At 45.4% G+C, this 15,620-nt stretch overlaps 1 protein-coding gene across 1 annotated transcript in view; it reads right to left on the reverse strand.

Annotated features, from left to right (window-relative positions):
- The window catches only part of syn3 (synapsin III), a 67,147-nt gene that overhangs the window by 6,801 nt on the left and 44,726 nt on the right, over window positions 1-15,620 (reverse strand). The window contains exons 7-10 of the mRNA XM_019896372.1: window positions 3,553-3,615; window positions 2,748-2,890; window positions 2,423-2,497; window positions 829-931 (exon numbers count right to left, since the gene is read on the reverse strand). Of these exons, the coding sequence (XP_019751931.1) occupies window positions 829-931; window positions 2,423-2,497; window positions 2,748-2,890; window positions 3,553-3,615 (384 nt within the window). The remainder of the gene's footprint in view (window positions 1-828; window positions 932-2,422; window positions 2,498-2,747; window positions 2,891-3,552; window positions 3,616-15,620) is intronic.

Raw genomic sequence — 15,620 nt, forward strand, 5'->3', positions numbered from 1 at the left:
GCGCTTTGTTACAGCTGCAGCGGTTGTGAATGCTCTATATAAATAAAGCTGTATTGTATTGTATTCCCTTTAGCGTAGCTCCATCTAGTGAATGCATAACGCAACCGCAGCCATTATTGTAGCTTCTCTTGTATGTGCCTTATAATGCGGTGTTCCCTATATATGAAAACCGTTTTAAAATCGGCCATTCATTGAAGGTGCGCCTTTTACTCCGAAGCGCCTTATAGTGCGGAAAATACGGTGATTTTTATTATTATGATTCTTTTTTTTTTAATCTACAAATTGCATGAATGCAGATGATAAATTGCATTGGATGAAAAGAACTATTAAATGATAGTTGCGCTACTATTCCGGCGGGTATAAAAAGTCAACTGAGACCAAGTAAATCATTTAGAAATGGTGTTCTAAGATTGTGGTCAGAATTAAATTGGAATCAGCATCGGAAATGCCACTGATGAATTCATTTCAAAATGTTCTAATGAGCTGATCCTGACGTCGTCGGCTTTCTGGCACAAGCCGGAAAGGTGTGTGCAAATCCATGTGTTTTGTAAATACGCTTTAAAAAAAGAGGCATTCATCCGATGTATCAGGTTCAATAGTTGATATGAAGACGCAGGTTTTCATTCACTGCCATGATTGCGTTTGGGCTCCCGACTAATCGTTCTTTCAAGGCTTTGATCACTGTGTGCTTTCCCGTGTGGTTACATCCACTTTGACCATGACACACAGAAACAAAACAAACCAAAAAAAAGTCCACAAAGTGAGGCCTTGGCAAGTTCTCGTTCGTCATCTTAACTAACAGAGGGGTTATTCTGGAAGTGAACTGACCTCAATGATATAGTCATTTCCATCTTTTCCATGGACGGCCTTCACCGCGCATATGTCAAGGCCGCCGAACATCTCTGCGCACGAGTCCACCCACAGTCTGTATCTGGAACACAGTGATGCCTCAAATTGATAAAACTGTCAAATGCAGAAAGAGCTCCACTCACTGAAATACACCCAATGGCATCTTCTTCCAAAGGAAATGATTTTAAAGTGAGCTGAGGAGCGCCACTCATACAAAAGTAGTCCTTGGTCGCCATCTTGTGGCATAGATTATTTGCAGATTTTCACTCTGTACAACATTAATCGTAGGAGCGATAATGGTGACTGGCACTGCGGTTTCATACTGCTGCTACTAAATTCACGGTAGCGGGCTTAAAATTTTTGCCGGCGTCTGCAAGCTCAGTCATGTATTTACAGTACCACAAAAAAGTATTTGCCACTTTCCGGATTTCTGTGTTTTTTGCATATATATCACACACCAAGATTTCAGTTCATCAAACCAATTGTAATATCACACAGAAAGAAAATCCAAAATGCAGTTGGTAAAGGCCAATTCAATTTATTTAGACACCAAAAAAAAAAATCTCCAAACCTACCTGGCCTTACATGAAAAAGTAATCGTGGGTTGTGCCACCCTTGACAGAAAATAACTGAAATCAAGCGTTTGCGATAAATGGTGGTGAGTCTTTCACATCCCTGTGGAGGAATTTTGGCCCACTCTTCTTTGCAAAATTACTTCAACTCTGCCGTACTGGAGGATTTTCTAGCATGAGCGGCCTGTTTAAGGTCACCCAGAGCATCTCAACTGGATTCGAATCTGGAATTTGACTTGGCCACTCCAAAGAGTGAGATGTTCTCCTTCAGCATTTTCTGGTAGACAGCCGAATTCACTGTCCCATCAACCACAACAAGTTGTCCTTGTCCTGGGGTAGCAAAGCAGCCACAAACCATCACAGTGCCACCCCACCATGCTTCACTATTGGCCTGACGTTCTTTTATCAAATGCTGTGCCATTTTTACCCCAGACGTAACAGGCCGCACATCTTCCAAAAAGTTCCAATTTTGACTCTTTAGTCCGCAGAATGTTTTTTTAAAAGTCATGAGGATCATCAAGATGTCTTTTGGCAAATGTGAAACGAGCAGCGGTTTTGGCCTGGGAACTCTCCCAGGGATGCAATTTTTGGCCAGTGTCTTTCTTATGCTACAGCCGTGAACAGTGACCTGAACTGAGGTCAGCGAGGTCTGGAGTTCTTTGGATGTAGGTTCTTTCAGAAATCAGGAAGAGGGCAAATACTATTTCACGGGACTGTTTTGTTTATCTGCGGCGCATGGAAAGAGCCGAGACAAATCTGCATGGACATTTTTCTGACAAATATTCATTTCACAATACATTTAGAAAGTGCTGCGAGGTGCATTACAGACCATATTTTGGTTAGCTCCATGAAAGTACCGAAGGCAGCTGCAGTATGCAGTAAAACCAACTGTGTGAATGAGCATATAGATTTTGGAATTAGAAACACCCTCAAAGGGGATTACCGTTGTGATTTAGAGATCAGCGCATAATACTGTACAAGGAAGGCTCATTAAGGTTTACCTGTCAGTCATGGCAATCTGCTCCAACATGGCCGAGCCCGTGTTTGCCTTCCAATTCCCGGAAATGGAGGTTCGCCTGAAAATCAACAGGGTCCGTGTGAGTCACCCACAACTTGGGCATCCGAAAAGAATGACAATGGGCGATGCCGTTAGCATTAATTACCCCTGCAATCGTAATCAGAAGCATTTCAGAGACATTCTGTCACAGTGGGTTGTCAGGAAATGGAGATAAGACGTAAACAAATAAATAGCGATGGGGGTTTGAGGGGAGGAAGGAACGAGGGATTCAGAGCACATTGTTTCCAGTCCGACATGCCGCATCTTACATGTAAGCCTTGTAGTTGTTGCCAATCTTCTGGATGCGGATGTCGTACTTGGACTGGACGTATGGCTCGGTTGTGGCGTAGGTCCCGGCCAGCGCCACCACGCTGGTGATGTCCTGGAAGTCCTGTTGGTTTTCCACTTTGATCTGTTCGGCGACACGTACACTAATTAGAATGCGCGCATGCCACGAAAAAGCCCGCAGCGCTCTGCTGGATATGCCATAGGAAGTTCACACTTGTACACGGGTGGGATAATGAAGGGTCTCGGGTTGGAAACTTTTGCACGTGGGGGCTTCGAGCTACGTCACGTCATACCCATTAAGCAATTAAATGTCCGACGGGAGGGGGAAATGACGTCAACACAGTGACATACACGGACGAAAAGACGTCACTGCACTGAAAACATTTTGAATTCAATATCTTGATGAAAAGGTGACACCTTTTTCACACATCACACATTTCAAGCCAGACAAACAAGACATCGCAAATGAGGAAATGCCAACATGATGAATCCTCTTGTTATTTTATATTACAATGTCAGGAAGCCCTGGCTGACTAATGTTCTTTTAAGGAGTGTCGAGGCTAAAGAAGACTGGGTGTGAGTGATTGCGGCCCACGCCAGACAAAACGAATGTCAGCCAGTCTGGAGCGCTTTGCAGATGTGGCGAAGATATAAATAAGATTAAGTTGCTAATGTGTGATTGTCTACACAAGCTCACTCTGTATCCCATACGTGCTTGTTATATATACAAACTCTGTGGCATGCGGTAACAATCGAGACCCTCAGTTGCGTCTGTGAAGGACTCACCTTCCCCATGCCGGAGTGGGCGTGGCCCATCTTCACCACCACAGGATAGGAAGGGCTTGTTACCTGAAGTGAAAGGACAACAATGGTTTTATTCGCCGGGACATCTGGCGGACCCCCTGGAGGACGCTCGGGCACCCTGGGAAATTGAAATCAATGCGGACCTATTGGGAACGACATAAACAAATTTCCCAGAGGAATGCGTGGATGATCGGGTTATTTCAGGTCAACGTTCCAATCTCACGCCAACACGTGAACTACCGCGGAGAGAATGTCCTGCTCCGTCGGAACATTTGGCACTTTAAATATACAGTAAGACCGATGTGGTGTTGACCGCATTTAGAGAGAACCAAGAGTGGAAAACTCTTCCTTTGCAAGTCCAGTTAATGTCGACGTGCTGTCCAGCCTTGGACACATCGCGGCAAGTCCCGTGGCATCGGCCTGCCCATTTACAGAAGATGTGAGCATTGGGTTTAGAAACACACGAGACAAAAAAAAAAAAAAGAGGTTCTGGGAAGCTGGGTGGAAGACCACAGCTGACTGGGACAGACTGGTTTGGACCAATCGGGCGGACCACAAACACGTTGTTTCCCATCGTGTGGACAATTGAAGTGGATGAAACATCAACACATGACCTCGTCGCTGTGGTTTTGAAACGCCCGTCTGATATGATTATAAATGAGACCGTAATCTAAAGAGGGACTTTTCCAAGTCTTAAAAGGACATCACCCATCGGTGTGTGAAGTAAACAGTCGGCGGCGTTGCAAGATTACATAGTGCGGCGGTTTAGTGCAATTATATTGAGCAATCGAGCGCAATCATCCACTTTACTCTGAAGTACGTGTATGACGGATCGCATCTCGTCGGGAAAATTATCTGCAGGTAAAGCCTTCATTTAACACGAAGTGACCAAAATCGGATAACAAGTCAAGCATGGGATTTAATTCGAGAGGAAACACCCAGGCAGCTGCAATCTTTTCAGCCATTAAGGAAAGACTGCAGCACACCCTCGTGTTTCTTTCATTCAGCCGGCGCTTGGGTGGAGCACCGAGGAGACGCGGAGCTGGTAATGGGTCAGAGCAAATGCGTCCGGGGGCCCGGCCAACACGGAGCCGAGACAAAGTGTACTCTTACTGCCTCAATCATCACCTCGGCGTTGGTCCAAGAAAACAAAACAAAAGGAAAAAAAATGGGAAGGTGACTTCAAATTAATTTTTAAGGAGCTTTATCGAGGAAATCATCATTTGAAGCCAAATGTGGCAACGGAGGCAGCACAAGAATACGGTTGATTTTCGAAGTATACAAAACAACACGGCAGCCCGGTGGACGCCTGGTCAGCGCGTCGTCCTCACAGTGAAGAGGTACCGGTTCGATTCCGGCTCTGGCCTCCCTGTATGGAGTTTGCATGTTCTTCCCCCGTGCCTGCGTGGGTTTTCTCCGGGTACTCCGGTTTCCTTCCACATTTCAAAAACATGCATGGGAGGTTAAAGGAACACTCTAAATTGTCCCTAGGTGTGAGTGTGAGCGTGGACAGTTGTTTGTCTATGCGTGCCCTGCGATTGGCTGGCAACCGGTTCAGGGTGTCCCCCCGACTACTGCCCGAAGACGGCTGGGATAGGCTCCAGCACGCCCCGAGACCCTTGTGAGAAGCGGATCAGAAAATGGATGGATGGACAAAACACATCACGAAAACATGACATTTGAACAGGGCGGGGTGTCGAATTTTTACCCGACTGTGGAGGTTTTACGACTGAATTGCTAGAACAAGAAACCACTTGAAGTGAACTGCCTCGGCTGGCCCTGATGTCTTCCGGCGATTGCGCACGCCTTTCCGAACTAAACGGCGTGAAGCACATTTCTTCATATTCCCTCTAAAATCTTTTGTCGTCATATCTGGACACTTGGCTTGACGGTTGCACGACCACGATGACGTCAACCAGGTGACAAACGATGAGATGGAAAGAGGTTTCGCACATCGCCGAGAAGTGCTCGGTCGCAGCGAGGTGCGGATGTTTGCGTGGAAGAGAGCTTTGCGTGGAGAAGGGCCCACAGACACCCGTTCTCTGTCTGGACATGTTCCTTCCAGTAATCGCCACCAGCATGGCAATGACGGGGGGAAGACGGCGAGAGGAGACAACCACATCCTCCGCCCCTCCCTTAAGGTGTTTCCTCATTGATTCACAAGCCGCAAAAACGTGCACTGTCACCTTCCTTGGCGGAGGGACTTAGTCAACAATTTTTTGGGGAAAATGCATAAAGCAGCTTGCACTCTTCTGAAAGGGCTCAGGGTGTTCGTCCATTTTGAACTGGTTCACCCCATTCTCATTCAACCTGAAATCGAAAAAAAATATTCCAAGTTGCAGACTTAGTTTGGTGCTGACAATTAGATTGGATTTATTTTTATGAGGGTTACAGCAAAACAACCCCCGGCCGATAAAAATAAATCTCGGCGGTCATTTCAAATTCTCACATGTGGAACATTTCGGTTTGCGAATATTGCCACCCAGACGTTTGTTCCCGGCAAAAATCTAGCCGTCAGCGTGGTAAAAATATTAAGCAGTCTCAAGCTGAATGTAATTATGCTGCGGTGGGATTTTTCGCTTTGATTTCATCACTCACAGGCTGAGCGTAAATATGCCAGACGACCAGCCGTGGCACGTCGTGGAAATACGTCAGGGAAGACCAGAGAGACCCTACTTGCCCCCCTCCCTCGTGTTAGTGAGTCACAAATGATTGTCGCTCAGGTCAGTGTCTGCACGGAGTTGTGCTTCACTAATCCTGCAGCCGAAAAACAATTTACGGTCAAACTTTCCATGACGCAATATGGTTCACATTGGTTATCGTTATTCTGTATGGCGCTAGAAAGGTTCCATCGGGAAACGTGACGTCACTCCGGAATGGCACAATGGTCCGACATTTATGACCTCTTCGTTTTCATTCGGGTCGCACGTTTGACCACATAATGGCAAAGACATGGCGTACAACGGTTTGGGCAGACAAAAGCAAGAGACCTCCACCCAGAATGCATTTCAAGGCATGGTAGGTCGGGGGAGGGGGGTTTCTCCCCCAAACATGTAAATTCACAAGACTGTAAAACTTCAAAACACGTTTTACAGAGCCCTAGCTCAAAGCCTCGCCTAATTCTTGGAACGAGGTCGTAACAAACAAGTCGTCATGGCGATCCTTTCGGCTAACGTAGGCCCCAGAACTGCGACTTTAGACGCTGTTTTAACTATAAACAGGAGAAGCCGCCTAATGGGCCCAGGTAATTATTGTTGTGGAATTGAAGCTCCTCTGGCTTCCATTATCGTCTATCCTGGTGTATTTCCATGTCAGAGACAGTTTATTGCTGAAGATGGGAGATTCCGGGGCGGTTGCCACCTGCTTGGTCTACACAACTTGCAACCATCTACACAGCCAATCTGACACAAACTGACATGTTCAAAAAGGCCATCCCATCTATATTTCGGGGCGGCTTTCATGAGTCACAGCGAAAATCCTCGTTTTATAACTACTGGCTAGCAAAAAAAGAAAGCAGTTCGTATCGCCTCGTTAAGTCCAAAGTGGGATCAACAAATAGCAGTGTGCGGCGCCAAAACTCTTTCATATAAACTGGTTTGAAGCGGGGCCCAGCGAGCGTCAAAGGTCACCGATTCCCTCTGTCAGAATAGCATGGAAAAGTGCCGCAAGTCGGTCCATAAAAGTAAACATCACGTTCGGGGATGGATGCAGACGAGCCCATCATTGTGGAAAAGGGGAGACCCGAAAGAGGAATCTGAAATGGAAATACATCTTGGGTCCTGATAATGGAAAGACAGCTGAAAGGGTTTCGAGACTGGCTATCACATGCATCAGCCCTCAAAGAAAACAACATCTTTCTATCATTTCCAGTGGAAGAAAATCATACCAGTGGCGCATTGTGGTCAGCTATGGAAAAGTACTTTGAGGGCAGTGGGTAGTTTGCCACGTGACTCTTCCTGCTTGTTGATTCTACAAGTGGGCACAAACCCTGGCGCCCAAGAGCAAAAAATAAAAATGATAATACGACTGATATGCATTTTGTTGCATTTTACATGTGAGATCAACAAGAGCCAAAGATAGGCCTTGCAATATCCAAAAGCATTTACCGTATTTTCCGCACTATAAGGCGCTTTGGATGATAAGGCGCATCTTCAATGAATGGCTTATTTTAAAACTGCTTTCATAAATAGGGTGCACTGCAATATAAGGCGCATAGAAGCTACAATAGTGGCTGCGGTTGCGCTATGTATCCACGAGATGGAGTTTTGCGAAAGGGAATACAACACAATACAGCTTTATTTATATGAGAACTGGTCACAAACGCAGAGGTGAAACGTATAAATTACAAAATAATAAATGAAAGACACAAGTTATTTAGACAATTGATTCAACAAACAAGCACACAAACCTCATGGGCTCACATCCACAAGGGGCTAAATATCCTTAGAAGTCTTGCTTGGCTCCTTATTCCTTCGTTTAGTCAGTAGTTAACTCTGCTTTTGGTGTTATCTTCATTTCATAACGGCTACGCAGAGCTCCCAAAGTAGTTGTCTGCTTGAGTATGTGTCGGCAAAGCCCTTTTACACGACAATTGGTTCCTGCTAATAATCACCACTAGATGGCATCAGAACACTAACAGGGAAACAACTCAATGGGGAATATAAAGAGACTGTGTAACACCATATATAAGGCGCCTCGGATTTTAGGGCGCACTGTCGGCGTTTGGGAAAAGTGAATCCTTTTAGTGCGCCTTATAGTGCGGAAAAGACGGTAATCGTGACATCATTTGCATCCCACACTAAAACACTTTTGAGAGCATGACATCGCAGCTGCTTATTGTTGCAGAGGGTTACCCAATCCGATTTCATAACAGAATGCGGACTCTGCTCGGGCCGAATAATTTTTAAGTCCACACAAATTCGACAGCGTTAAGTGCACGGCCAGGCTGTGGCAAACTGAAGCTACTTCGGTGCAGCTCCTATGTGGTCTTTTTCGTCATGGGGGACCGAGAAAAACGTGCTCATCAATTCAGTAACGTGCATTGCAGCCTTCAACAGACAGACAGGCCTCGAGTGGGCCAGTCCTGCAAAATCCATCAGCAGTGTGCCACATTCTTCTTTAAGGAAAAGACATGTTTCATTCCCGGTTTCCTGCATGAAGTCTCCGAAAAGGGTGAGCAGAAATGAAGTGACTGATTGATTGCCAGTCACACGACTGAATGGAACGTGTCACGTCTTGTGAATCAGAAAGTCCGGCTGGGGAACAACGTGATGGAAGCCTGCAACAGGTCGGAAAGTTGAACGCAGGCAGAAAACCAATCAGGAAGGTTCTGTCGCAACGTGGTTCCATTCTCCTGTTTCCACGGAGAATACATTAAAAGAAGGAAGCTGGATGTTGTAAACAAGCACCTTCATTGTAACCCTCGGGACGAGAAGCAGATGTGGAGTCTGGATTCGACGGAGCGGATGAAGTGTTGCTTTAACGACCGCGAGGCCGAGTTTCTCCCAGCGGTCTGCCACTGTTGTGACATCGGCAAGAAAATTGCGACGGACGGAACGCGGAAGCTGCACGGCCTGCTCTCAAGTTCGGAAAGGGCGCGAAGCGGATGAAGGCGACTTGACAGCGGAGGAAGGAAAGGCAGGCGACCGCCAAGCGCACAGCGGGCCCGGCCCAAATGTCAACACCACCACTGTTTTCAATTAAGATGTTTGGGGGACAGCTGGATTGGGCAGTGGCGCATCCCATACCAGGAATGGCTAATGAAGCAAACGAAGCTTCACGAAATACTCGGAAAGACGGTTGCAATGCAGCACTAAATTGAACCCCACCCCAAAAAAGCCTTTTTTTAGTTCAGTCTTTTACAAAACATGAACGATTTGACCTTTTGCATCGAGGCATTGGGAAAACTCCGATTTAGAAACTGACATGAAACTGTCATCGCTTCCACATCATGGCTCCATTTATACGCAGAAGAAAAAAAAAACAACGAAAGGGCCAAAGCGTTTGTCACAAAGGTCCCGCCTCCGCATTCTCCGAACAGATAAATATTGTTTAATACGTACAGTCAATGTTTGCATAGGGTCTCCTGTCTCCCAAACGGGGGATTCCAAGCGTAAAAACAAAAATACGGAATGACAAAGCGCCAGCGGTCAACGAGTCAGGAAAGCCCCCACCTATGGCTCCTTTGCACACAACTACCTATTGTTTCGTTTGATTCCATCACTGTCATCTTGCTACTTCGCCACCCCCCCCCACCCCCCTTTCAGGTAGCCCGACATTGTTCATCGTTGTCTAAACGTAAATCGCACGGGGGCACCCCACTCGAGCGTCACATCAGCATTCCCCAGACCAGACCCTCACCTCTAACCTGCTGGTGACTCACCGCTTACCGCCGCCAACCAACTTCCCAAAATAAGCTCTCTCGTTTGTCTTTCTTACTTTTTTTTTGTTTGGGGTGGGGGCGGGGGGGGGGTCGTCTTCCCACGCACACTTTCCCTGCAGCCTCTCAAGTTTCAGGGAAAAGCGGCCCTTCTCAACATTGGTCTTTTGCTCCTCGGAAGAACCACTAATCCAGTCTGCTGCTTTGTCCAGATGGGCTTCACTTGAATTGATTGGAACACCCTTGGGGTGGTTGAAAAAATGGACATCGGGTTTAATCCTAGTGCGGAGATATTTCATGATTCGTTTTGATATTTTTTTTTTTATTACTTAAAGACAAGCAGGTGTTTGCGGAATCCCGCACTGGATCTGTTTTAAGTACAGTTTAGTTGTATTTAACTTTGTGCATTTTAATCTTTAAGAGCAGCTTGCTTTTAACATTTAACCCACAGGTGTCAAACACAAGGCCCGGGGGCCAGATCTGGCCCGCCACAAAATTTTATGTGGCCCGCCAAAGCAACTCCAACATGTCAACTTCCACGATCCTTTCTAAAATGTCTCCCAAAATTTTAAATTCTCATATGTAATAAATAAGAAATATATTCTAAGCAATACTTGTGACCAAATCCCTCATGATAGTAACTTAAACAATAGTTAAAGCAACAGTTATTCTTGACTTCTTTATATGGTTTCCGTCATAACGGCCCTCCAAGTGAAACAGTAACTAAAATGTGGTCCGTGCTAAAAATGAGTTTGGCACCCTTGATTTAACCCTTTCGGGGACAGCGGTTTCTTTGAGTGGACTATTCTTAAATGTTGTTTTCTCTTATATTCATTCATCTTAATGTCACAGTTGTGCATCAACCACAACAATTAACCCTTACGTTTGTTGCCGTTACATATACGGTATATATATATATATATATATATATATATATATATATATATTTTTTTTTCCCACTGAGAAAGACACTTATAAGTATGCCTTCCCTTTCCTATTGGATTTCAGCGTAGTGCGTTTACTGATACACGTTTGGTTTTCGATTTGTTTAGTTACTATTTGGGGAAGGGTTCATCAAAGGTGACATGTCATGCAAGTATTTCGACATGTCACTAATTGTAGAGTAGATTGGCACGGTGACCCAGTTTGAGGGCGTCTTTGATGGCGAAAAGCCTTAATTAGGCAAAGCCGTTCAACTGTAAGGAATCCTTCCAGCTCTTTCCATGTTCTCATATTCCCGTGTCTACTGGTGTCTCACTGTCTCGTGCCGTATTGCAACGTAGTCATTTGCGGGATTTCCTCGCCCCGGCGGAGCATCAAAATATGCGCCCGACAGTACACGGTGGTTCCATTCGGCTCGGTTGAGAAGGGAACCATTCATCGTGTTTTATTGTGCGGCGGGAATTGTGTATAAACGGCCATGTACAGTTTGGATTCTCTTCTCGGATGTCTTCATTGTTACATTCGATGATTTGCACGCGAAACCGGTCTGCATCTGCTCAAGTGGGCGGACAGGCGCGATATCACGTCGGAATCGAAAGGCAACAGCCCGGCACAAATTTATGATGCAGCTGGAACATCTTCCCAATTTCTGGCTTTCTTGACGAGAATTGCTATGATTCCATGTCAGTCCGCACTTCCTACGCCGACTTCGGCAGGGGGAAGGAACAAAAACATCCTCCGCGAAAGCGCAAGACAAATGACGCCAAACATGAGGTACAAACTCCTCGCAAGCGGGAGACAACCAATTACATTTTTTGTTTCCCTCTTCTGAAACGACTCCCATTAGGCGTCCGGCGCGCAGCACAGAGCTGAAAAACGGAACTGGAATGAGTGAGTGAGTCAAGGCCGGACCACTCTCCCTTGGTACGCCCCCCTCCCAGCGGCGCTATCTTTTCAAGACTCCCCTTCTTCCTGCGTCTCCCTTTACGGCTCGTCACGCGGATGAAAGGTATTTCCTCTGAGTCACCGCTTTGCTCGCCTTTGTCGGCCGTCCACCGCGCCGCTCTTTAAGACCTCTGATGCACAAGGCTGCGGCCTGCGTTTTTTTTTTTTGACAAGTGCACCTTTTCAGAGCGGATGTTTCCGGTCCATGGCTCGATGCATTGAGGACAATTTGTGAAAGGTGCACATAACTCGAGTATTTTGTCCCATTTATGACATCAAAGTTAAAAGTAGCGCATGCGCCTTTTCTCAAAAGTGGCCCACTAATGCTGAACAGTAGGGAGGACGACACATCCATCCCACGCGCACATGCAGTCTGTTGTAAAAAAGCATTTTCTTTTCTTCTGGTCGTCATCTGCTACTCTCCCCACACACAGCTTGCTATGAATAATAACACTAACTGAATAAAGTCATTTTAGGTCGCGGTCTAGGCGGCTTGATTACCGTATTTTCTGCACTATAAGGCGCTTCGCATTATAAGGCACACCGTCAATGAATGGCCCATTTAAAAATTGTTTTCACTGCATTATAAGGTGCATAGTATAGCCACAATTGTGGCTGCAGTTGTGTTATGCATCCACAAGATGGAGTTACGCTAAAGGGTAAACAATACAGCTTTCTATGAGTTGAGTTGAGTTCTATCTATCGAGCCCCAGCTGCAGTTGCGCTATGCATCCACTAGATGGAGCTATGTTAAAGGGTATACAATACAATAAAATACAGCTGAGAGCCTTCACAACCGCTCCAGCTGTAACAAAGCATTTACAGAACTTTTAAAAGACTATATCCAAGAAATCCGAATATTGATCCATATGTACCCCCCTCAGGATGTAGAATGAACAACACAAAGTCCATAAAAATACAGGGTTTATCATTGGCAAGCCGTGGGGCTAAATATCCTTAGAGGTCTTGCTTGTCTCGTTCTTCCTTCGTGTAGCCAGTAGTTAACTATGCTTTTGGTATTATCTTTGTTTCATAATGGCTGCGTAGAGCTCACAAAGTAGTGGTCTGTTTGAGTGTGTGTTAGCGAATGCACGTCCATTAGTGTCGGGCAGAACCCTTTTATGTTATAATTGGTTCCTGCGAATAATCACTGGGGACTATTAAGAAACTGTAAGTAACACCACATATAAGGCACATCGGACTATAGGGCACACGGTTGGCTTGTGGGAAAAGTGAATGCTTTTAGGCGTGCCTTATAGTGCGGAAAATACGGTCATTTCTCAAAATGCGCACATGCATTACCAACTATTGCAGCACAACATGCAACTCACAGAGCCCCGATGTAGAAAAAAGTTTGCGGTTCTGGGTTCAAATTTCAGCCCCCTTGTCGGCACCTACTCAAGCGAGACAGAAAATGTACGGCTATATAAAAGGAATTGGTCATTTTAGAAGACGGAGACTGGAATTAATGGGAAAGCAGGCACGGAATGACTAAATAAGATTGAGTGCGACAGCCCAATTAATGCAATGAAAATGCTGTTTTTTTTCTTGAAAGCGGTAAATTGATGCTTCCGGCTCCTCCCCGCTGTCACGTCCGTGTTATATTATGTACGGAATGTAGCCTGTTCCTGTGAGTGAAATCATTTGTTCTGTCAAATGAATCAACTTCCTCTGAGCCCTCTTCATGTCCACATTTGGGCATACAAAGTCAGGTCCAGCTGCGACGCACATGCCGATCTCATGCAGGAATGTCACATATCTGTTATTTCAGACCTCAGGTCGGCAGGCTGAAATAATAACTGACAAGGCATTATCAATGAGACGCAGCCAGCCAAACAGCTTCACGTGCTTCCGCTTGATGTCTGCGCCTATTAAAGTCGCCCGGCCGAATCGGATCTGGCTTCTTAAATGAGAAAACATGACATGTCACGCTGCTCTAATCTACAGAGCAAAACACTGATTTAATTTTTTTGGCCCAATAGTGAGAATGAATGGAGGGGAAGGTGGGGGACACACATGTTTGAGGTGACTCATGTGTGAGGCATGAATGTAAAATGAAATGCCGTTCATCATTGACTGAAGTTAATCTTTGGAACAGAAAGTCATGGGGTGGCCAAACAGCTCCTTTACATAAACACGCTGCCAACCAGTGCAATAACGTTCACTGATATGAGGACAAAGCCCGAGGAGCTAACGCGAGACAATGGTTAATGAAGGCGCACTCATGGGCATACTTCCGGAACTTGATTATTCCTGGCACGGTTATATAACGGCGAGTATCGTCATCCCTGAACATAGCTCTCGTCCGGTCGGCGCGTATAAGCCTCTGCAGCGCTAACGCGGTTGCACTCAGGTTCACCGAGGCAGCCGAAGAGGCGGAAGGAGCCGCGTTTAATTGGCTAATTTAACCCCCCGATCGTTGTGCGCCGTGAGCCCGTTTGAGAATAGACTCGGATTAAAGGAGACACTGATTGCTGCCTTCAAGGTCGCAGGCGGGCTGAGGTGGCGGTCTGTTATAGTTGAAGTTGAAATATTTGCTTCGAATAGTTCGTGAATTCAGTGGAGTCATTACTTCATGTGCAAAACGGATACACTTAGGGGGGGGCAATGATTAATCAATTCATCGACAACTCATCAATTGTGAAATGAAGAGATAATTATTTTTGAAAATCAATTCACCCTTTCATGCACAAATAATGATAACCTGTGACCCAGGGGTGTCACACACATTTTTGCCGCGGGCCACATTGTAGTTGTGGTTTCCCTTGGAGGGCCGTTATGAATTTTGGGAAACCGTATAAACGTTTAATCCCCTCCACATATTACATACACAGCGCAAAACAAATTGATGAATAACTAGTTTTAAAATCAGAAATCAAGAATAATGGCTGTTATTGTGGATTACATATGACAACTTTAAATTTTGGTTAAGACTTCAGCAAGCATCATGGAACTTGACATGCTTGATTTGCTTTCGCGGGCCACATAAAATGATGTGGCGGGCCAGATTTGGCGCCCCCGGGGCCTTGACTTTGACACCTGTGCTGTAACCTCATAAACTGTCCCTGAAAGGGTTAATCTCTCTAAAATTGTCTCAATCGTCAGTGGTTCAGGCCCTTGACATTAAACTGCTCACAGATTTTGTGATTCCTCTATGACAGCTGAATCATATCAAAATATATATATATATATAAAAATCTGTGAGTGCATTTTCTGTGGGAGGAAACCGGAATACCCGGAGAAAAGCCACGCAGGTATGGGGAGAACATGCAAACTCCACACAGCAAGGCTGGAGCCTGAATCGAGCCCTGCACCTCTGCATTATGAAATGGACACGCTGACCCATAGGTCAAATTGTCATGTGTCATAAATAACGTTAAGATTTTGCAATGATTTTGTTACCCAGTTAACACTCACTCAAACAATAATTGAACAAGCTATGATCGTTGATTTGACTGATTTCAAAACTGGTAATCCATCAATTTGTTGCAATGTATAAACATGTATTTAGTTTCACTATCGTAACGGCCCTCCGAGGGAAGACTTAACTCCAAAGGGGCCCGCGACAAAAATGAATTTGACACCCCTGTCCAGTCGACCATGCTTTTTTTAAATATATCGATGCAATGATGTTAAAGTGACCGCAACTGTCAACATTCAGAACAGAGTGCAATGATTCGTCCAACTGCGGTATCATCGTAACTTGCAACCATCCTTCAACTGCATGTCTGAGATTATTCATTTTATGGAGTCACCTAGAGCTCAAAAAAATTATAATAATATA

The sequence above is a fragment of the Hippocampus comes genome, unplaced genomic scaffold (assembly GCF_001891065.2).
Source record: "Hippocampus comes isolate QL1 unplaced genomic scaffold, H_comes_QL1_v1.1 scaffold196, whole genome shotgun sequence".
In the NCBI taxonomy this organism is placed as follows: domain Eukaryota; kingdom Metazoa; phylum Chordata; class Actinopteri; order Syngnathiformes; family Syngnathidae; genus Hippocampus; species Hippocampus comes.